General features: G+C 44.6%; 2 protein-coding genes across 2 annotated transcripts; one reads left to right on the forward strand and one right to left on the reverse strand.

Annotated features, from left to right (window-relative positions):
* Positions 1-3,438: 3,438 nt before the first annotated feature.
* MGME1 (mitochondrial genome maintenance exonuclease 1) lies at positions 3,439-7,660 on the forward strand. Its single transcript, XM_064647892.1, has 4 exons — positions 3,439-4,038; positions 5,172-5,394; positions 5,849-5,981; positions 7,192-7,660. The coding sequence occupies exons 1-4, from the start codon at positions 3,516-3,518 to the stop codon at positions 7,324-7,326; spliced, it is 1,014 nt and encodes a 337-aa protein (XP_064503962.1). The 5' UTR covers positions 3,439-3,515; the 3' UTR covers positions 7,327-7,660.
* OVOL2 (ovo like zinc finger 2) lies at positions 7,589-21,839 on the reverse strand. The gene is made up of 4 exons (XM_064647897.1): positions 19,160-21,839; positions 18,308-18,498; positions 15,942-16,131; positions 7,589-12,245 (listed from the first exon to the last, which is right to left on the reverse strand). The coding sequence occupies exons 1-4, from the start codon at positions 19,257-19,259 to the stop codon at positions 11,935-11,937; spliced, it is 792 nt and encodes a 263-aa protein (XP_064503967.1). The 5' UTR covers positions 19,260-21,839; the 3' UTR covers positions 7,589-11,934.
* Between the last annotated feature and the right edge of the window lie 1,479 nt (positions 21,840-23,318).

The following is a 23,318-nucleotide window of genomic DNA, read 5'->3' on the forward strand; positions in this document are numbered from 1 at the left end:
GGGAGACACTTCCCCAGAGGGAAATATCAATTAAATTCCATTCTTCAGGGGCAAGAGTAGATCCAAACCACTCCAAATCCATTTCTTTCATGTAAATGTAAGTTATTTGCACAGAAATGCCACTGTGATTTATTGAAAAGCACATGATTTTTTATTTAGCTGGACACAAGTGTTCCTTATTTCTTAGCAATCCTAGAACCTCTTTCTTTTTGTAAAACAGGACAGCAGCAGACAGACTCTCCTGGTGGTTCAGTTCATAGAGTGCACAAACATTTCCACAGGTATTACTCCAGTGTAATATATGCTGTTAAATCAAAATTTATACTAATCACTGAGGCACTGCATCAGTGTTGCAGTTAATTAGCTGCAGAGCTCATAATATTCCATATTTCAATAGCCCCATGGTTCAGAACACTGAGCCGGTATAAATTTATTCCTTAAAAAATGTTGGGGGGGGCAGCTTACTGCAAATGAACTTTATGCTAAATCGGGTATCATCTTGCTTCCTGCAGCTGACAAAAAGCCAGAATAAACTTTTTCTTTTGTGCTGTGGCTGATGTAACAAATACACAGTCAGTTGCCCAACATGTGTTCTGTTCTGTTCTGATTAATGCACATACACAATGACCATTAATGCACATGTTAATGGTCTTCAAACAATAGCCGAAGAAACTACAAGCTTAGACACTATTACATTGGAAAAAGAGTATATTTTTCCTGGTTTATTTTAAATCACAGCTTTATTTAGAGGTAAATCTCAGGAGAGGAGAGATTAATTTTTTTGCACTGCTTTTTATGATTAAAAAATACAGTGAAGCAGTATTCTTACAGTATTAAAGCCTCACCTTTATGTATCTCTTTGCTGCTTCTACTGTTTTTTGTTACCTCCTACAGCAAACTGACACCTGTTGAAATGTGATACCATCATTCATTATTTCTTTTTTAGCAAAGGGCACATTCTGCCAGGTAACCAATCCCATTCCAACAATGAAAAATCTATTAAAAATGTGATAGTCTCTGAGAAGAATGAGTTGCTGCAAATCCTGGTGTAGCAGGTTTGCAGAAGAGAGCTGCTTCATGATATTGAAATGACAAAACATGGGGAGCTTCTTATATTTATTGAATCAATTGGCAGTAATAGTGAAGACACACAAAATTCACTGACTGAAAAGCCAGGGTGAACTGAAGAATTGAGACATGTATAGTGTAAAAACTACCTCTTTATGCTGTTACAAATTTCTAGCAAGCTGAGCTGTAGAAACAGCTTATGACATCATTTAAGAAATTACAGGAAACATAACATTTGGTTATGTTTCACAAAAATTTGTAAAACTTCCTCACATGTCCATAAAATGAAGCAGGGCAGGACTTCAGTTACAAAACACATAGTCCAATTTCTTGCTGCTGTGTAAACTGTCTAAAGCAGGTGTTTCTATTTTTTGGCAGAACTTGCATACTTTTGTGGCAGTAAAATGGTTTTAATTGTCTTGTTTGTCCTTTCATAGTGCACCTAACTATGCTTTTCTGTTGTGCAGGCAGGAGAGTAGTTTTTACAGGAATCTGAAGGTCAGAGGATGCTCAGGTGATCATATCCATTCTTGCTGTTGAATAGTGAAAAATGAGAGAACAAGTGCAACTCTACCCAGCCCAGTTCTGCTGGATAAGGAAAGCAGTTTTAGAATTTCTTTGATATTAAATATAATGTAATTATTAAAAAAGGGAAATTACATATTCAAAGTATCTTAACTGGTAAGGTTTCCCTTGCGAGGTGGCTTGCTTTATGCCTTATCAGGCTGTAAAAAATCAGTAGCAGAACTAACTAGTTGGTACTTTCATTATTTTCCTCTATTATTCTCTTATGGACCTTGATGCAGTTTTAAAATCATTAACTGTTTTGATTGATATGCACTGTAATTACAGGAAGCCCTTACTAAAGACTGAGTGAGACCGTTTGACAACAGGATGGCAAATTTGCTACAGGGTACCTGGTACTGGGTCACAAATGCTAGGGCTACATGAGACAAAGTTCTTATTGTGTTTTCCTGGTTTGGATTTGCTTTTGAGAGGTTACTTTTGTATCAGGTTGCATGCCATCAGGTTACAGAACAGTTTTGATTTGCCTGGATCATACAAAGTCAGTGTGAAAATGTAAAGCCAGTGAAGAAAAAGAGCAGTGTATCTGCCTACTCCTGATTAAATTTGTACAGCTGGATGGTTTTGTCCTTTACAGATGAACAACAATATTTATGGAAACCAAGTCCAAAGTCTCAGCCTCTTGCTATGAGATGCTTTGATCTAATCAGCTGCAGCCAGTACAAACCCATTTTTGGAAACTGTTCTGTGTGACAGATGCCTGCACCCCCACAGCAGTTGTGCATGAGCATGGGATCTGTCCATACAAAATAACTTCCCATAGTACATTTTTGTTTCCTGTGGCATGCACAGCTCGGGCAGTGTGTGAAGTGCTGTTTAAGGACTGTGGGGAAGGTAAAGAATAACGTGAAAGTATTGTCTGCAACAGAATGCTGATGGTGGCTGGCAGATTCTTTCTTTGCAGTGAGTGGAGGGAACTTTCTAATGGTAAGCAGATAACTTTCAGTAGGAGAGTAGGGCCTCAATTCTGCATATATTTAATGTTGAGTGAAATGCCACTATGCAGGTGTTATATTTTATCCATGTGCAAAAACTTTCCTAGGACTTAGCACTGCAGTTACCATGCAGTACAGTATTGCCTTTACTGTTCTTGCCTTTAAATTTCGTAAGTGTCTCAAAACACAACTATATTTGAAACTCACTTTAGAAAAATACTTTTGTATTTTATTCTGAACTTTAAAAGATTTCTTTGAGTCTGAAGATATTTGAAGTACATACGATTTCTCTTTTGGCTTTCTTAGTCTCAGGTCTCACAATTGTATGTACTGCTGCTGTCTGCTTTCTCCTACAAAAGAAAAACATGGTTTTATTCTCCATAAGGTACCTTGTCCCCACAGACCCCTTAAGCTGGGCATTCACTATCAACGTAAAAGTTTTTAAACCTCATAGCAATAGATTTGCTTCATTCTCTTCTGTGTAGTTTTTTTTTTAATTTCACTCTCCCTCTTTTGAGGGGTTGTTTGTGGCAGATCTGGTTTTTGTATTTACTTTCATGGCAGTTATGATACGGTTCCTGTAGGAATGCACTCTGCTGCAGCTTTTGCTACTTGCAACATCCTTATGTGCTTGCCCCGTTTCAGATTTTGCAGACCAGCACCTGTTCTTTTCAGGACTGTTTCCTCTTTTCATTGCTTATTGGTTCTTTCTCTTATTTATCTGAAGATGTTTTGGTGGCATGAAGTATATGAGGACACTTTGACTGTAGCAATTCTTTGTTTGGCCAAGGGCAAAAATAAGATGGTGGTTTTTATGATTCTGGAAATCACATATGTCTTTTTCTACAGGGGGAAAATATTGTAACCTCCAGATGTTCCTAACAGAAGAAGGAAAACTCTAACCATTCACAAACACTTCTTGTCAGAATGCAATTCCTACAGATACTGTCCAGGAAACCAGGGAAACTGGAAATGCTTTTTCAAATACCATTTTGTCAAAAGCAATTCCCATATTCATGTCTGGCTACTTCTGCATGTATTTATAGTAAAAAGAAAAAAGCAAACAGTTATGAACAAGTTGACCAAGAAAAGTACAAAAACTTGGTCTACTCTGTTACATCTTACAAAACCAGCGCCCAAACACCAGAGACAATATTTGAAGAAGACAATTTGTTATATGGGCCACCAGATAAACACAGACCTCCAGCTAAAGCTGGGACAAAGACTCCCAAGAACTGGGTTCCTTTAATAAACCCTGACAAGAGAATTTCCCCTCTCAACAGTGATTCAAACCTCCCCAGGAAAATCATGTTACAAAAAATGAAAATGCCCAGTGTTACCCATATTCTTCAACAAACTCTCTCTCCACAGCAAGTCTTTTATCTAGAAAGATGGAAGCAGAAAATGATAGTGGAACTTGGAAAAGATGGTTTTGAAAAGTATACCAAAAGTAAGTCTAACCACAGTGCCATTGCAAAGTAGAAGCAGTAGAATTTAACTGGCAGGTATATTCTAACAGTGGCAGTATCAGGCCACACAGGTCAAGCATTTTGGAAATCCTTTAAGTTGTTTCCATTTCATGAGAGCATGTTGTGAGTGTACCTGTTACCAATGAGCCTAAGCTCTGGTCTTTGTTCTAGAACCATTAAAATGGATTTAGAAGTCTGTGGGAAATGAGTATTAGACTGTAGACATCCGTTACTCGATCCTGTCTGCCTCTGTTTCTCTATTTGCCAATACCTATTTACAAGTAGATATTTTCCAGCTGATATTACTGAGCCTCTTTGCAGATACAAAGCTACTTTGTAACAAGATGGAAATAGGCATTTTGAAATTATATCTTGAGTGTTTAAAAACCAATATATCCTGCTATTTATGGTGAAGTTTTTCATTACCTGTTTAGTTTATCCAGTGTGCGCAGCCTCTTCCATGAAATTTCCATGCATTTAGAGGTTTTGATTTCATAAGACATACAAAGGTAATTTCCTCCAAGCTACAGGACTGAAAGGGATCTGGGAGGACCTAGGGGATAGTAAGTAGCGAGGTTGATAAGTACCCGAGTGCTCCTTACATGAATTATTATGCTTTTTGCTTTTTAAAACTAATATCCTGTGATTATGCTTTTTTAATTACTAAGCACGTCAATGGATAAGGTGGCATAACAAACCTTATATAACAGTTGAAAATTTATCTTTCTGAGATAAGCCCTTACTCCTGGAACTGTGCCCACTCATTTCATGAGATCAGTTCCATTCAAATGAACTGATACAGCAGAATAAGCAAGTGCAGCAAAAGCAGCCAGAATAATGTTTTTAATTCCTAGAAATTCACAAATGCTTTTGTATACAATAAATTAAAACTCGTATTTTGTTTCTGAGTAATTAGCGAGACTAAAAAAGTAAAGTAATATTAATATAAGAGATACTAATTTCACTGTTGACAATTTATTTTCTGTCTCCCTTCTCCCCACATCCTCAAGCTTTCAGCACAAAAAACAGGACTGATTTAAGAGCTTCATTGTATAATATGTAGAATATGAATCTGAAGTAGTGTCTAAAATGTGTTTTTTCCTGTTTTTCTCAGAGCTTTTCCTCCAAGGAGAGCTCTTTCATTCAGCTTTGGAATCTATATTCCTGTCTGAAGAGATGGCAGTTAAGGAGAAGAGCGAAGATGGTGTTATTTCTGGTTACTTATCAAGTGTGGAACATGTCTTAGAAGATATCAGCGAAGTGAAAGCTCTGGAAAGTGGAGTTCATCACGAGACCCTTCAGTATCTGGGCCTGGTAGACTGCGTGGCGAAGTATCGGTGAGGTTCCTCTACCCTAAGGCACCTGTAATGTCTGTGGTGTATGGGAAGCCGTGTCCCAGGCTGCAGCTGGTATGTTGTTGAGTGGCTGGGGGGAAGCTGGGCAGATCTCCAGGACCAGCAAAACAGATTAACTCCCCTGGATGAACCTGATGACAGAAGTGCCAGAAGTGCTGTTTTTTTCTTGTGGAGAGTTCCTTACTGGAGCAGGGTGTGAGTGGGACAGGGTTAATTGATTGTCAGCATTTGCCAGGAACTGCAGCAGGTATTAGTGTTAGTTTTTGAGATCTAAACTGCCAGTGTGAAGAGAAATATTTAGACATAAGAATGAGCAACATGACATCAGGGTGAAACAGGCTGAGTGTGATAGGTCTTTATGTGCTGTCTCATCCCTCATTTCTTACTTGTGACTACTTAAGTTTAAAACATTGTCCTATCTTGTTCTCTTATGCAGAGGCCAATTATGTGTGATTGACTGGAAAACTTCAGAGAAACCAAAGCCATTTCTGAAGAATACTTATGACAACCCATTACAGGTTGCAGCATATATTGGAGCCATAAATCATGATGCCAACTATGACTTCCAGGTCAGTAGGCCTGCTACCTCCCAAGACAAGTAGCAGCACCCACGTCATCTTCATTTCTCCCTGCCTACTGCCTTTAGAAGCTGCTGTCCATCATGGAATTGTTGGTAGGATTTGTGACAAAGGAGCCCAGTCTTAGATCAGGTTAAGCAGACATACTGTGAAATAATTCTGCTACTCCTGCTAATTCTGCTGCCTTTGGCTGTCAGCAGTGTATTTTCAGTGATTTTAAAGACCTGCTCAGTGGGACCAAGGGAAGCTCAGATCTTAGGAGGTCAGATGAACTCACAGTGACTTGGCATGTGGGCAGTCCCCTGTGCTTTGTTCTGTGTGGTTTTTACTTGTGTCAAGAGTAGGAAGGGGCAGGAGAAGTAATAAAGCAAAAGAGCCTGCAAACAGGAAAATGGTGTGGGAGGGCCTTGCTTGCATCATGTGTTGCTATATCGCACTAACAAATGAGGGACTAAATGATGGACTTGGTCTTTGGAAGCTGTACCGTGTTTCATCTGGGGAAAGCAGTGTGTTGTGAATCACTTAATCAGAAGACAGTGGAATAATGTTTTTAAAGACTCCAAATGCAATTCTAGCCTGCTTGGCCTGAAGGATTTTTAGTTCAGTACAAACATTGAAGGGGGAAAATATGAAGCAGAAGAGAGCAGGTTAATTCATAGGTTGTGCAAAAGACTTTCTAGAATAGTGTAGAGGTCAGTAAACACAAGCACTTAACAGATATCATCCTTACAGAGGGAAATGTGGGCAGTAATTCTGGAATTCTGCTATTAGCCTCCTGCCCCCCTACTAGCACTGGCTGTTTGGGATTGATTTGGGATTTTGGATTTGTCAGGTATGAAGAATGTCTGAACATACCTAAGTACCTGTTTCCATTCAGACTGATGCCAGAGACTGCATCAGTCTGGTTATGTGGCCCCAGGCAAAACCTCATCAGTCACTGGGGATTTTACCACCATCTACAAGGTTTAAATATCTTTCATAGTCAAAGTTCATGTCCTCTGGTCGGAGCTTTGGTCTCTGGGTTTTTGGAGCATTTGACTGTTAGTCTCCAAGTATTTTATGGTGAATTATTGCCCTTTTTTATTCCCCAGTTCTTATTTAAGAAACATATGTATGTGTTGTTATGTTTTGTAGTTAGGTTTAGTTCTTAGAATTTTATCTGAATGTTGAATTTCTGACAGCGCTCTGTTTTTGAATGTAGGTTCGCTGTGGACTCATCGTGGTTGCCTATAAGAATGGCTCCCCTGCGCATCCACATTTCATGGATCCTGATCTGTGCTCGCAGTACTGGAATAAGTGGCTTTTGCGCCTTGAAGAGTACATGGACAGAAACTGAGAAGAAACGAAGAAGCAGCAAGTGGTCTGAGCACAGAGACAAAACAAGACTTGTTTATGTATACCACTTTTATTCTTTTTTTAATAACTTTGGCTAATTTCTTACCATCAGGGGTATTTTTTCCACCGTAAAGAAAGCCAAAAACCAAAAAAAATCCACATGTGAATTTTGAATGGAGAATATGTATTTGCTTATGTTCTAGGTGACTTCAATGGTCCATGCAGGACAAAGTCAACTTATTTAGCCTGTGTTTCCCCCCCTCCCCCCCCTCCCAGTTTATACAACCTAAGGTTTATAGAAAAGTTTTTATTATCAAGTAAAACTGTTCAATGAAGTCATCCTTCTTCGGTAATTTTTGAGAAAAAAATTGTTGCAGAACTAAAACTTTGAAAAGTGTTGGTGAACTAAAGCAAAAGAACATCTGCATTGTCTGAGCTGAGGGAAATGCAAATGATAAAGAATTGTTATAGTAGACTGGATTTCAGTCAGTTTAGTTCTTGCTCATGTCAAAGGTCTCTATTAACAGGCTTGTTACTATTTGTGGATTTTCTTACAACCACAACTGGAAGACCTGTGCTAAGAATTATAATGAAAGTTCTCATTAAGTCTTGTTTAATATACTACAGCAAAATGATAATTTAACAGAAGTGGCTCAGTAAGAGAGGAGCAGAATTGTAAACAATACTCTTAGAAATTTCCAGCAAGTTTTCTGAAAGGTGGGGAGTTTGGCTATTCGTAGTGGCTCCTCCTACAGGTTTCTTAACACACAGCCTGTGCAGCCCACAGAAGAAATGGGCTCTGTACTTAGGCTTGTGAGCTCTGTGCAGGCTGAGGCTGCAACTGCCTTGAGCTCTCCTGACTTTGTGTGGGTCTGAGCCGACAATGAGCCCACCCAGGTGGAAGGATCTCCAGTGTCAAGTGAGTGTGTACGCCAGTGCAGGTGAGTTTTTGTATAAAAGCAGGCTTGTGGCTGTGAAGCCAGGCATTCTGAGGGATGAAGAACTGCTGGTTGGTTTTTGGAGGGTGGTTTTTTTGTGGGTTTGTGTTTGTTGTTTTGTTTTTTTTTTTCAGATAAGTTTCTGAATAAATGCTTTGAAACAGAAGTTAATTTTTAAGCTTATAAAATCAAGTCTGTAAGACATAGAATAAGCCTTGATGATGTCAGGCAGTATTGCTTTGTGTGTTGCACACCTGGAAAGCTTTTTCCCTCATTCTCATTGTTTTATCCAAATTGTATGTATGGGTTTTCACAATACCACTGCAGATTACAAGTAAAAATATGACCAACCCATAAGCTTCAAAAAAATCAGCCAGAATGATACCTAAAAAAAAATGGACAGGCTTGCTGCTGAAGAAACTTAAATAGCTATAGTGTTTAATCTGGTGCTCCTCCATACTACTGATCCAGGGAAATGTGTCAATGAAACTTAGTTATAGTGGTACTTACTTATTCAAACCTGGTCTAGTGATGTTATGATTACTCTGTGCTTAATTAGATTTCTATCTAAAAAGTCAAACCATGGGGATGGAAAAACTGGGTTCAGAGATGACTAACCAGGAAGACACAGCACAAGCTCTCAGAAGTTCTACCTGTTTTACAAGTGTCTTCCCACATCACAGAATTCTAGCAAGTGGATGGTTCAGTGTCACTGAACACTGCCAGTTTTCTGTGAAAGATAGCTCCATGGATACAAAGAGGGTGGGTATAAGCAAGAGATAAGATCCCTGGGCAGTAGCAGGAGGTGATAAAATGGGCTGAAATCCCTGTGTTGATTGAGATTTGATAGATCAGGCTAGTAGGGAACAGTTGGGCAATGTTTGGGTGGGATTGCTTTCTCCGTCAGTGCGTCATACAGCCGTTAGATGTCTCTGAACCATGTAAATGTTCAAACTCATCCTGCCCCCTAACAAATCTGGAGCCTGGGCAGTGTGGGCACCTGTTGGCTTCATCTGTGTTTGTTTGTTTAATAAAAGCCTTGTCTGTGGAAGGCTGCCAGCGGTGTTGGTTTGTAAACCTATCAAGTCTTGGCTGAGTCTATACCCTCAGAGACCCAGGAGAAGGCAGGCAGTCTTCAAAGACAGTAGTGGTCGAAGTCACTCGTGTCAGGCACTTCTGAAAGCGTGGCTGCCTCAGGCATCCCTGGGTAAGCTCTGGAGCATTTCTGTAGTGACACAGGCTAGCACTTGTTTGTCCCGTAACAGAACTGGCAGGTGGCCATTGCCAGTGTCACGCAAACCCAAACCCACTTTGTGATCAGTTTAAACTGACTTGCCAGACTGTTAAATTGATGTGCACAGGGCATTATCCTCTGCAGAAAAACTTGCCAGGCAATCAGGGCAGTTACTTCAGCTACAACATGCAGCTTTTCAGAGCTTTGCTCTCCATCCAGAGAGGGTTTTTTTACTTTTTTAACTTCTCCCTTTCTCTGTTACTGTGAGTGCTTTCTGTGGCCACCTCAGTGTGCCTGTGGTTCTTTCCATAGGGATTTGCTCTGGCAGTGATACAGGAGGGAGACCAAAACCAGTATGTGCTACAGGAGGGGTTAAAAAACAGCCCATGCACATACGTACACACACAAAATGTCTCTCTAGTTGCAAAGGGAGGGTTTCAGCCCTGGCTCCACTGCACCAGTGTAAGGACTGAGGTTTCAGCAGAGCTGAGCACACAAATCCTGTGCAGTTAGGTGAACACTAGTCTCTTTGCTCAGAGGGACTGTCCTAAACAGTCCCGCCCTGGAGCAGAACTCAGCAGTTTCATGACTGAGGCCTCATTGAGCAGGTTATGGAGGAGTCTCACCAGCACAACTGGCTGAACTAGCTGTTAATGCCTTCCTTAGCCCAGCAGTTTTGTGACTACTTGCCATCAAGCAAGCTTTTTGTTCAGAGCGAGCAACCTTCTCTTTATACTGTTCAGTTGTAATGGCATGATATCCAAAGAACTGGGGATCAGTGCATAAGCTTTTTGCAAAGTCAGGATCTTCTACTTTACCTCAGATGCTTTTTTTCCCAGCAACTTCCCATTTATTATTCTGTGAACTTTCCTGCTACATAGAATGACAAGTTTGTTCTTACACAGTAGCATCGCTTTATTATCCTTGCTTTCAAGGTCCCAGGCACCAACAGTTGTGCTGAATAAAGTATTAATATCATTAGGAATGCTTTAAAACCCTTAGAATCTTTTCCCCACAAAAACCCAAGCAGATGCCTTAGAAAACTAAAGCAAATGGAAAAGCTTTTTAAAATTCTTGCAAAATTGCTCAGAATCTCTCATATTAGCAGTAATGACTATGAAAGTACTGGCTATGCTGGACTCTGTATTTTAGGTGGCTTAATTTCAGCTGTTGTTTCAACATATATAGAATACAGCATATCCTCCCCAAATGTACAGCTTTATTTTTTTTTTAAATCTCTAAATTCACACTCAGTAGTCCCCACAGGCTACCCTTTTAACTGTCCTGGGTCAATAGGAGCTGGAGTGGGACTACAGAAATCCAAAAGCACAGAGAGGTAGTACCAGTCCCTCATCATAATCATATCCTTCCCCGGTAGCATCAGTCTCACTAGGACCCTTCTAAACTGACAGTGGATACAGATGAGCAGCCAGATTCGTGCCTGCATTTTTGCACTGATCTCGTGAAGCAGAGACAGGTTAAGTCCCCCTTTTTACTGCATTGCACTGCTCTGTTGTATTAGTGAAGAAGCATTTGATTATAAAACAAAAAAAAATCCCGAAACATCCCTCCCCCCCCCAAAATAGAGACAAAACTGCATTTCATCATGACAGAAAATACTTATCTTCAAGTTTTCTTTGGGTTTCTGGGTCGATATTGATGTATGTTAAAAGGATGTGGTAATAATCCTCAAAGCATGACAAGTCCAGGAACATCAGAGTTAAGGTTCCACTTGCATCTAAACATAAGAGTAAGTTCATGGCTTAAAATACCTAAATCAAAACCAAAAGTCTGCCCTGGAATAATGTAATTTGCCAGCAGAGAAAGTTTGGGAGGAAAAGTTCTGCATCCTTTCAGAAGAGTTTCAACTCACCTTGGATCACCCTTCCATAAATTGTTAGCTACTGCACAGGGGGCAGAGTTAAGGTTATTTGCACATTTTAACTTATTTACCAATACAATGTACTCCTGTTCTTAAGACACTTTAATTAAATTTGCATAGAACAATGTACTAGTAGCTGTTCTTACCTGGCACTTTTCACTCAAACCTCTCAAAAGTAATTGGTACAGGAGGTAACAGAAATTAACTTTACAAAATACACTGGGGAAAGGTGAACTTAGTGGCAGCTGATGTGTGGTAGAGCTGAAACGGAAGACAGATTGCCCAAATGTCAGTTCAGTAAATACTCCGAGAGGTGACAGCCTCTTCCAAGCTTTCCATTTTTATTGGCCAGATAAAAAAAGTTTGATGTTTCCATCATAAATGGGAATATTTCTTTCCAGTTGAGGTTCTGCTAGCAACAAGAGAGTCCCATTAACTAAAGCATCCCTTTAATTGCAGGTACTTTTTTCAAAATTGTTTTTAAAAAAATAATATATATATATATCTCATCCTACATGTAAACTTCATTCCTGTAGACCACTGTAATCCACTGCATTACTCATCTTTGTCATCATCCTTGGAGTTCCTCTGCAGGACAGGGCTCAATTTGTTTTGCAAAACTGCTGCAAGTTTTTTTGAGGTTTTTTTCAGGAAAGCACTTCCAGGATGAACGTTACTAACGTGCAGGTATAGGTCCTCTTGCGTGGGGCCTGTGTAGCCGCAGTCTTCGCACACGTAAAGTTTATCTCGCCTCTGTTTGTAGGCATATTGCTGCTGCACACCGTGAATCTTCTTGAGGTGGGACTCCAGGGAACAGCGCTGGGTGAAGGCTTTGTTGCAAACCTCACATTTGTAAGGACGAATTCCTGCAACAGTAAAAGATTGTTCTGATTTACGTTTCTTAAAGCTGGCTTAGGAGCAAGGCTCTGGCAGCTACTGAGCACATATCTAGCAGCGGGGAGCTACTAGCCCAAGGAACTACCTATCTAAATAAAACATCCTATTTTCAGGCTAAGATTTTCAGGAATGGGTTGACATATTTAGGCATAGAAAACCTAGAAATGTTTTGAAAAGGTGTAGGCAGATGCTGATGATAACAGGGTCCCAACTGTGCTTTGGTCCTAAGGATGCCATTACAGCTCTTGCAAAACTTACTCTTAGACCTCTTGACTTTTTGAAGTTCTGTGATTAGGTAAAAATTTCAGCTAACCTGTCATTTTGGGTTTTATAATGAATGAAAACTTCTATCTTGGTAAGATTTTGATTTTTCTCTTTTAGTGAGCAAAACTTACTGAGGCTTCAGTGAATGGCAGCCTAGTGTGAATGCCCAGCTATTGCAGTGCTTCAAAGGAGCGAGAGCACTTTTGTACAATAAGTACAATGACTGAGACTACAAGCTCAAATTCTAGAAGAGAAACTCAGTAAGTTGAAAGAAGGGTTGGACTCAATCATCCTTGTGGGTCCCTTCCAACTCAGCATGTTCTGCAAAATAAATCTGTGAAATAAATCTGTGTGTGTCCAGAGGAGGCAGAAGGAGCCGGCTTGTGATTTGAATGCCTGGGCAATTTCGTTCAGTACAAACAACCAACATTACAGAAATACTGAGCAGTAAAGGACATCCATTTTACCACCAATCAACACTGATTTAACAACAACCCTCCAGTACTTAAATAGCTGAGGATTAAGCAATACTTGAAAGAACCTAAACCAGTTGGAATTTTACTTAGTAGACTAGATCAGTAAGTTTTCAAGCAAAGACCAGCCTTAAAACTGATATAAGGAGTTACCTAACTTCCTTTTTTCCCCATGGAAGGTGATACATGACGATCTGGAAGATCAGACCTATGGTGAGCCAGGCAGAAATGGGCAAAGCACGTGTGTCCATTCAGACAGATGTAACTTTGTGATTGCACTGTGTTACCGCTCAGTCGCTGATCCTTCTACCAAAAATCCAAGCTAAACAGAAGTTCCAACAAGCAGCATCTCAACTGCGTTTTTGCAAGTCTTGTAAAAAGAGGTTATCCCAGTGCACCGGATTTAACTATCAACACTGAAGTTTCCTAATGCCTACTGCAGTGAGACTGCTTCAGTTACATTAAACTGCAATTGGAGAGAAAGCCCAAACCTTCATTAGGATTCACACACAAAAATGTATTTTTTACAAACGGTAGTCTGGGTGCAGTTTTATGCTCCTCTGAAGGCAATTAGGTTTAAATTGCAGGCACCATCCTTGGTGCCTGCTCCAGTGCTCCACAGGCATGCATACAAGCACAAAAAAGATAGTGCCAGGATGGCACAGCCCATCGGGACTGTGGGAACCTCTTCATCAATTAGGAATCATTTTAAAATTTTCTTTTACCATGTATCTTAGATGCTTTTTAATGTTTAAGTCTGCTCATACCCTGAAGCTAGACTGGGATGCCTTTATTCTCTCTGACACTACTGTTGCACAGTCTCATTTCAAACGCTACATGACAGTTTCCACTGAAACACCCACACCCAGTAAAGCACATGTAGATGATCACCTGTAGCTACACAATAAAGCCCACACTACCATTTGCCTTCTTTTTAATATTCAAATATAGCCCAGCTTTCCTGAACAACAACCACCTTTGATATGAAGAAGGTCACTGCTTTCAGAGATGCCGTATCTCAGCCTGGAAAAGATACACATCAATACAGTATTGGTACCACTGTTGCAGCCAGCCCTCACCCTTGCCATCACCCAAGGCACCAGGCAAATACGGTGTATGTGTGCGTTCATCCTAGTTTTAAGATGGAGAGGAGAAATAGTGACAGCAGATTTCTTCTAGTAAATTTGGGGACAATCTAACTATAAGATTCACATTTCCAGGGTTTTCACTCCTGTCCAGTAAAAGGATCCTTCTCCCCTTCCAGTGTTTCACAAAATTGGTTCCAATCCTGCAAAGAGATTTCAACTTTACCTGCCACAGCTTCTGAACAGAGACTGTCTTGGATTAAGTTTCTTAACCTCAAAGGATGAGGATACAGATCGAAAAATCACTTCTTTTAGAAGCACTGACTCCCCACTTCAGCCATATCCCAGTGGTAGCTCCCTGCTCACACCCAGCAGCTTTACTTTCCAAATGAAAGCTTTGCAAACAAACCAAAACAGCCCAAAACACTGGCTTCTAGCCAACGCCTTCCCATTGAAATGGGCATAATTTTTATGAGTTCTATTGTTCTACTGCTAAGAAACAGCTCCTACCTACTAACTATACTTGTGCCGCCTCTAGCAGTTTAGACACCTGGTTAATGGTGTCTAAGCCAAAGAAAGGGCACTGCAGAGCAAGCCCACATAGTCTCCAGCTCCCATTGGGTAACCGCACATCTGGAAAGATGGAATGTGCCTGTGAGATGTGGTGGATGCATCTTCTGGGTGCCCAGCAGTGCAAAGTCTAAGCCTGCTGAGCACAGCCAACCTGACCTGCCAGAAAGCATCACCCTTGGTGAGGATGGGGGTTGACATTTATTTAAGCCATTGCTTCCACCAAGAAAAAGGAAGCAAATCAAAATGGCAGCCTTCTCCCTGCTCCAGGCTGGGATAAGCACTTCTGTAGCAGTGAGCTGTATTTGAGGCAACAGAACTGGTTCAAAGAAACACAACCACCACTATTTGGGATGGACTCGGGAGCTCAATCCACAGCAGAGTGGCCACAGAAAGCATATCCCTCCAGCCTGAGAGAGCAATACAAGAGCAAGAGCAGGAACCACTGTCAGGTGATTTTCAACCAACTGCTCCTGATTTTTAATGCATGCTGTGACCCCACATGACAAGTGAATAAAAACGGTTTAGGCCAGTGGTCAAAGTGATCTGGACAGCATGACGTGCAGAAGGAAACAGCTCCAAAAGGGAGTTGGAGGAGCTGGTAGCCCGAATCAGGAAGGGATGCAGCATGTAGGGTTAGCAGAAGTCAGGTGTGTTGCCTAGTTTCCCTAAAGAAGCTGCAGGCACAGCATGATCAACACTCTGGTTTTCTCCAGACAGTGCGAAAAGCAAGCCACAACCCCATCCTGTGGAATAGCCAGTGGGGAAAGTTCCCAACAGCAAAAAAAAAACAAAACAGGAAACTGCTGCTCGCTGCCTCTAGAGGGCAAAGCACTTTCATCCACCTCTTGCCTCTGCTTGTCTTTGTGCACTGGTCTCACAATAACGTGTGGTGATTTGCTATCCCGGGCGGGTTATCCCAGGCAGGTTATCCTCAGTGGGTTATCCCACTCTTGCTGACCCAGGCATTGCAGCATGTGGCTGTGTCTGCATTGAGTCTGGATGTCAGGCGTACACCCGCACTACTTCACATAGATTTCACTAGCTGTTCTCAGATTTCATCATTCCCAGGATTTTTCTCTGTCCACACTCATGTCTTCCCCTTTCCTCCACTGCAACTCCACTATTTTTTGCAAACGTTGTCAACCTGGGCTTTGTATCATGGTCTTGATAGCTTACCCTCACCCTCTCCTTGTCCTTATTCCACCTCACCCCTCCTCCCACCTCCTACTCCTCAGAGCCTCCCGTGAGTCCCCAGGGAACGCATTCTCACCAGTATGGGTCCGGACATGTCTTTTCAGATCAAAGGTGTCATTGAAGCCTTTTCCACAGAAGGTGCACAAGTGTCTCTTCACTTGGCTGTGGCACTTGATGTGACGGTTGAGCATTCGCTGCAAGCGAAAGCCTTTGCCACACAGCTCGCAGCTATGCAGTGCAGCATCATTACAGGTGCCAGTGGTAAACTGAGGAATGGAAGATGACTGGGTGAGTGGGCATCGAGATGAACAACAGAAGACCAGCAGAAGAAAAAAACCAAAATAAGGAGGGATGGCTTGTTGTGGCATTAAAAAAAATCTTGGGATATATTAAAAATGAAAAGTGAAAGTATTCAGGAGATTCCTGCTGGGCGAAACATTCACATTTTCCTTGCAATCAAGTGGGGTATTTAATGTGCAGTGGGACTGATGCAACGCTCACCAGCTTGGAATCAGTGATTAAAACAAAGCCTGTGTAGTGGATACCTTCCAGAGGCAACAACCTTTGTCCAGTCACATCCATAAGCACAAGGGCTTAGGCTACAAACATCTTTCTGTGGGGCCGCCTGTATGTTTGCTCCTGCACTCAGCTAACATCCCGGATGGAGATGGGAAGTCCTCCAAGGTATGAGAAAGTTGTATTATGCGATGCCTTTGCCAATCATGCTTCCAGCTGCTATGGGTCCCAGCAGTGATAAAAAGAGTGGGTTGGAGAGATAAACCTAAGGCACCTTGTGCTAACTCAATAGAGACTGAAACAATGGCACTAATTTCCTTCCGTTGGTCTCCCTGGCTCGTTAATTAACAGCAGAGTGACATTAAGGGGTAATCTCATTCCCACTCCTAGCACCAAAAGTATTGTGCCAACACCATGACCTAACTTGACGAAGGCAGACATTGATGATTCAGCTCTGGGGAAGATCGTTCCTCAGAGGGAAAGCTCAATTTCTGGAAGTTGCAAATACTTCACCGCTAGTTTACCCATTCATGGGAGAACATAGAGACATGCTCACTGATAGACACTCAGGATGTGAGAAAGCCAGCAGAGCAGGCAGCACCATGCACACACATCCATCAGCCCTCATGGTGCTTTTGAGGAGTTTCTGTGAAACTCTGAGAAAAACCCAACTCTACTGAAATGGGTTGAATGCTGTGACAGTTACTAGTAGCCCAGGTTAAATTATACAGAGTAGGGTAAAATCAAACAGCAGCAGGGCAAGCTCTTCACAAAGACAGGAATACATTTGGTTGTTTTTTTTTCCTGAAGAGCCAATTATTTTTCCTAGTCCTCCTCCTTTGCTTACTACTGAAGCAGTGCTACTTGAAATTGTAAAAAACGGCAGCTGTGAAACCATGAGGTGTGAAACTAGAGGAGGAGCCATCTGGGAAGAATCTGTTGGGCAACAGGGGTATAACTCCTCCTCAAGCAGCTGCATTTAACCAGGGTGAAAACATAATGTTAATCATGAGAATATGATGATTGAAAGTCTGTCATCCCACAGAGACAATGGGAATTTTTACAGCTCTGTCCAGCGAAGCAATAGCCAAGGTTTAAGGAGGCGTTAACTACCAGCAGTGAACACATCTCCTTCCTAGGCTGGGTTGGCCTGTCTCCACTTCTGCTGAGGGGACCCTGGATGTTCAGTGCTGTTTGGGAGGTCAGTGTTAAGTTCTCAGTACCATGGGGACCTGAGGCACCATGAGTAATTTGCCTTCTCAGCCTTGGGAGGGAAATCAGGGCTCTGTTCTCCTGGTTCTGTCCGAGGGACACCCAGAGATCCTGCCCTTGCAGCAGAGGGGCTCTTCAACAAAGTCAGTGGACAGATAATTGCTTCATTTCACCCTAGGCCGCCAGTCGACCTCAAGGTGGAAACAGCCTTTCACAGCTTCAGAGGAGAACCTTTAATTAGCTGCTATCTTGATAAGTTAAGAGGGTAGGGGAGCAGTGTGAAGCTTCACCCCAGCCCCCCTTGGTGAAGGCTTGACTACAACCTAGAAGGCAGTCTTTAAGGAGGCCCCATGTTAAGGGATGAGATCCACCCACGCACCATGGGGCATGACTCCTAGCTGCCAGGGCTGGTCCTTCCTGGCTGGGTTCAGAGCTCCTGCGGGACCCGAGCCAAGCAGGTCAGGGGCAGCATGTCCCAGGCAAGGATAAGAGAAGGCAAAGGGCACTGGAAGATTACAGTATATCGCTTATGAAGCTTGCCCTGCAGCTGCCATCCTATGGCCAGCATGTTCACGGACCTCTTGCTGTCATCTCTTGCAGAGACAGCCCAAGGGACTGCTGGCACCTGGTGTCCCCGATCAGCAGCCAAGCCTTGACCTTGAACTGTGGTCACCCCATCACGGGTGGTAAGATGGTTGGGTTGCATGAGGTTACCTTGATTTTCGACCTGACCACGGGGCGCTTGACGGCCAGGTCCAGCAGCATCCCTCCGGCCATGCCCAGGTCGCCGCAGGCAGGCTGGGGCGTCGGGGGGTCGCTGGGCTCAGCATCCCGGGTCCCGCTGCTTCCGCTGCTCTCCAGGCTGCAGCTGTCCTCATAGCCCAGCATCACGCAGCCGATTCCCCCTGCAGCGAGGTGAGGACGCGATAAAGAGGGGGGACCACGGAGACAGGGGCAGGGGAGGGGACGCAGAAGGCGGGAGCCGCCGGGCCCCGGTGTTTAACCTGCGGGCGGGCCCGCGGGCGGCGGGGGAGGATCCCAGGCTCACGCTGCAATCGGAAACTCAAACACGAACGGTCCCAAAGTTCAAACAAGCCAGCTCCGCCGCCTTCCCGTTATACCCCGGACAAGGGCAGGAGGAGGAGGCCTAGAGTACATCACCCCCGCCGCCCTGGGTCCGTCCTTGTCCTTCCCCTGCCACCTTTCTCATGCAAACGAAGTTTCCCACCTTCCCGGGCACACACACGTTCCCCCCGCCCCGCCATCCCCGGGGTTGGAGACGGTGCCAGTCGTAGGGGAGGCATCTCCCGGCGGGGGCAGCACTCCTGCCGATGGGAGGGGAGTTTTCCCGCAAGTGTTGCCCACTTTCCCCCCTCCCCGCGTTTAGTACAGTTCTCTCCAAGCCACCGCCCGCCCGCACGCCCGCTCCTTCGGGGCTCCCTCGGCCCAGCAAAGCCCTCTCCCCAACTCTAACCGTCCGCAGCCCGCGGGGGCTGGCGAGGACCCCGCTCCCTCCGTTCCTCCCGGCAGCGACGGGTGCGGGCAGGCAGCCCGCCGGCGCCGTACCTGGGATGTAGGTGTCGGCTCTCTCCTCGTCGGGCAGCCCATCCCAGCTGCGCACTGCCGGCTGCGGGCTCCGGCGCTTCACCAAGAAGGCTCTGGGCATAGTGAGGGCAAGGGGCACGGCCGGGCACGGAGCGAAGCGGCGGCTTCACCTCGCCGCCCGCCCGCAGCCCGGCAGGGCGCGGGCGCTGCGCTGCCGTCCGAGGGAGCGGGACCGCACGCACCGGGCAGAGCCGCCGAGGCACGGGGAGGGGAAGGGGAGGGGAGGAGAGGGGAGAGGGTGGGGGGGGGAGGAAAGTTTCATAAGGTGGAATAGAAAAATGCACCAGGAAACTTGGGAAGGAGCATGCGTGCTGCAAACATAACGGTGTCAACAAGTCTGCTTACCTGTCCGACCGGTTGGAGCAGCTGAGCTTTGTTCCAGCCCTTCCTAAGGCATGAATGTTTGCAAAAGAATTTAACGTCTGAAAATTAAAAAAAAAAAAAACAAAAAAACAAAAAAAAACCCACACGAGGAGGGGAGCCCCGCCGCTGCCGCTTGCTTGCCGCCCTGCCGGCGGGGACCCCATGGGGTCGGACCCACTGCCAGCCCCCGCACTGGGATGCCGCGGGCAGCCTAGAGTGCTCACCACTATCGGGTGCGGGTCCCGCCGTCCACGGGGGGCTGCGCTGAGAGCCCCCGGGACAGCCCGTCGAGGGGAAGACTCCCGAGGGCGCCGGGGAAGAGGCCCTCGGGGCAGCAGCCGGAAGAGAAAGCTGTTACTATTTTTCTTGATGACAAGCTCTTCTTCTGTTAAAAAAAAAGTTTTATTCGTTTTCAGTAATTGATTTAAAATTAAAAATGTCTCACAGCCTTTCCTCTCCCCCCACTCCTTGTTTTTTTATTTGCCTCTTGTCCTCTACCCCTCTTCCCGAAGTGGAAATAAAATAAAGACAGGAGGCTGGGGGTTGGGAAAGGAAGCAAAAGAAGCAGAAGAAAACCCACAAAACTGCACTGAAAAGTCTGCAAGTGTAGCAAATCCTATGCCTGGTGTGGCCTTGGGTATTTAACAGGAGTACCTTCTCCTGCCTAATATTCAATCTGCTTTTTAATTAAATGCAGTGGAAACACACTTGGTGCCTTCCTCCCCAAGCACATCTTTGCAGCAAAGCCAGCACAGGGATGGAGCAGTTGAGGCTGGTGGGACTGAGCACCAAGAGCTGTTTCCCCAGCTTGGTTTCCCTTCAAACTTGGTCACTCTTCTCTAAGGTTTCAGCTCTCCTCCCTAAGGGCAAAGCACAGGCCAGGGGGAATTGATGGGAGTTTCACCGTTTGTTTCCTCGAGACAAAAGTTTAACTTCAGGGGCTGGACCTGGAGCCTCTGGAAAGGACACACCTTCAAATGTCGAAGCCAACTGAAAGACTTCAGCTTGACTCAGGTCCTCATTACTCTTTTGGGCTCCAGGGGCAAAGAGGTGTGAGCTCTTGTGTGGGTCTGAGACATGGGGGTGTGGGACTGGCTGGACCGTCAGAGCTGGAGAAGCCCTGGCTCCAGCCCCAAGTGCCGCATCAGCTGACACATTGTCAGAGATCTCCTCCAACAATTGGTATTTCCAGCCAGGAAATCTCAGCCATGAGGCACAGCAGCCCTACCCACTGTTTTGATAAGGTCTAATTGAGCAACACACAGGCACAGACATCTTTATCCCAGCAGAGGAGTTACCCCCCCGCTCAGCACTTTGTCCTCTAGAAAGGCTTTTAAGCCCTGACCGCTGACCCACAAGATAGGCCCTGGGAGTGGCGGCAAGGACTGGGGGCACTTACTTACTGCCCCTACTCCTGCAGGTACCAGTAAGAAGTCACCTCAGCATGCCTTCTGGCAATACCTCAGCAATACCACAAGTAAAACCTTCTCTTTCTTTCTCTTGAAGGCTGTGTAATTTCTCTGTTATGTCTGAGATTTTGCTCCAGGACAAAATGCAGCTATGTGGGGTTTAATTGATTTTTTGCAATGCTTTCAACTTGAAATTTCTTTTATTTTAATGATTCCCTGTCTTTTAAGCCAAAAGAGGTAGTAAATGACATTAATCACAATGCTTCCAAACCAAGAGACAACTTCGCTGTCATCTCGGCTTTCTCAAATCCTGCTTTGAGGTTCCTATTTAATGAGGTCCTGGAGGACACACTTCACTTACAATTCAGATGTGCACTCACAAGCACAGCTGAATCAGGAACTAAATTATTATTATGAGCTCTGGAGCCTTGACATGAGTGGTCAGTGCTGAGGTGTGCCCACCACCACTGTAGACACAGAGTGGAGAAAGTCTTGCAGCCTCTGGCAAGGCAAGAAGAGCTGGATGGAGAGACATCAGCTACATGAAGTAGAGCATCTCAGTGGTGGTAGGCTGCCTTCCCCCTGAGCTAGCAGGTAGAAATACAGACTGTTGACCAAGCCTTGTTGTTGCTTGGCCAGAGCCCATAAGAAAACCATACTGCCTTTCCTAAAAGTACCATTCCTTGGTATTTTCTAACCTGGAAGAGCCTGGGGAGCATGCTCACAGCACGATCCCACCAACACTATTGCAGGGAGCCACATGCAGCAGCATGAAGCTGAATCCTTGGGGCCACACCGTCTTCGGCAAGGCAGCCCACAGACATGTCACTATCTGTGTCTGTGGGCTGCTGGTGTCCTTCTCCATACACCCACTGAAGTGATGTTGCACGTAGAGCCCAAGCACTGTAATCACTCAATAAATAATTACACTAATGAGATAATGGCACACAAAGATTTCTATAGGATCTTGTTTAATTTTCAGCATTACTTGAGTGTGGGAGAAAATTCAGTTCATTAAATTAACATTTTGGGTGTAAATCAAATTAAGCGTACAGAACGTCCTGTAGAGTCAAAGCACAATGGGACCCCCCCTTACAGATTTGACTACTAAAATTTATTTCATTTCACTCAAATAATTTGTGAGTGAGGAGGGAGAGATGGAATCAAACAATGAATCAGCCATGTGTTGCAGTCACAATCAAACCCCGCTCCTTCCCAAGCTAACCCTGTGGGGAGATTGAATTGATGGCCATGTGCGAGGAGCAGGGGGACTTGTCCCTTCTGGAGGACCCCATCTCGCTGCCAGCCTCACCCCTATTGATACAGCACCTAGAAAGAAGTGGGGAAAGCATGCTTGGGGGCAAGGACCTGGGTGCAGGGAGCAAGGGAAGGAGGCTTGAGAAGAGCAGAGGAGAGATGTTCAGTAAAAGAGGTGTAATGAATATTTTAGCTGTGATCCTAAGAAGCCCTGTCCTTTCTTCTTCTTGCCTGGGCTACTTTTCATCATGATCAGCATGATGCAGCTGCAGAGGGACATGGCCTGGGCAGGGACATGGGTTTGATTGCACAGCCCAGCAGAGACAAACACTGTTGAAAGGCACAGTCCCTCAGCAATGCCATGGCGATGTCTTAGAGCATGGAATCCAGCAAAGGGACCTTCACGCTCAGCCCCCAGTGGGATCTTGCCCCCAGCCATCACTCCTCCTGCGCAGAAGTGGAGGGACTCCAGCGGGTACACCTACAGGGGCTGGGGATACTCTGCCCACAAGGCTGACAGTAGTCACCCAGGGCCCTATTTCTGTTGATTTCTCATGATTTTGATCCAAATCAGGCCAGATAGAGATGAGACCCTGGCTGATACAGGAGCCTGGCAATGCAACAGTGTAACCTTCGGTTTCTGGCTCCCACCAGAACTCAGGTGGGGGGGATTTATACAAGTTTACTGACCATGAAAGAAAGGCCACAGCTTCACGTCCTTGGGAAGATGAACCTTTATTGTCTGTGTTCTGTGATGTTCTTGAAACACCAGGGCTGGGACATCTGGGCTGCTGCAAGTCACTCAAACACCCAGCTGACACCCCCTTGGCTGGTGAACCCTCATGCTTCTCTTAAGAGATATTTTGTGAGACATGAAGAGGAGGCTGGGTGTCAAAACTTTGCCCAGTTCTCTGCAGGAAACACCCTGGTGTGACACCCCTTCCTTGAAATGCTCTGCATTTCTCCATCCGAGGTGGGATGCTGAGCATGGAGGTCCTTGCAGCACCCAGGAATGGGCACCATGAGACCACCAGGAGCCCTGGGTTTGCATCCCAGCCACATTACAGAGAGAGGGTTCACAGAAGGAAGTA

The sequence above is a fragment of the Pseudopipra pipra genome, chromosome 3, assembly GCF_036250125.1.
Source record: "Pseudopipra pipra isolate bDixPip1 chromosome 3, bDixPip1.hap1, whole genome shotgun sequence".
NCBI classification, from domain to species: domain Eukaryota; kingdom Metazoa; phylum Chordata; class Aves; order Passeriformes; family Pipridae; genus Pseudopipra; species Pseudopipra pipra.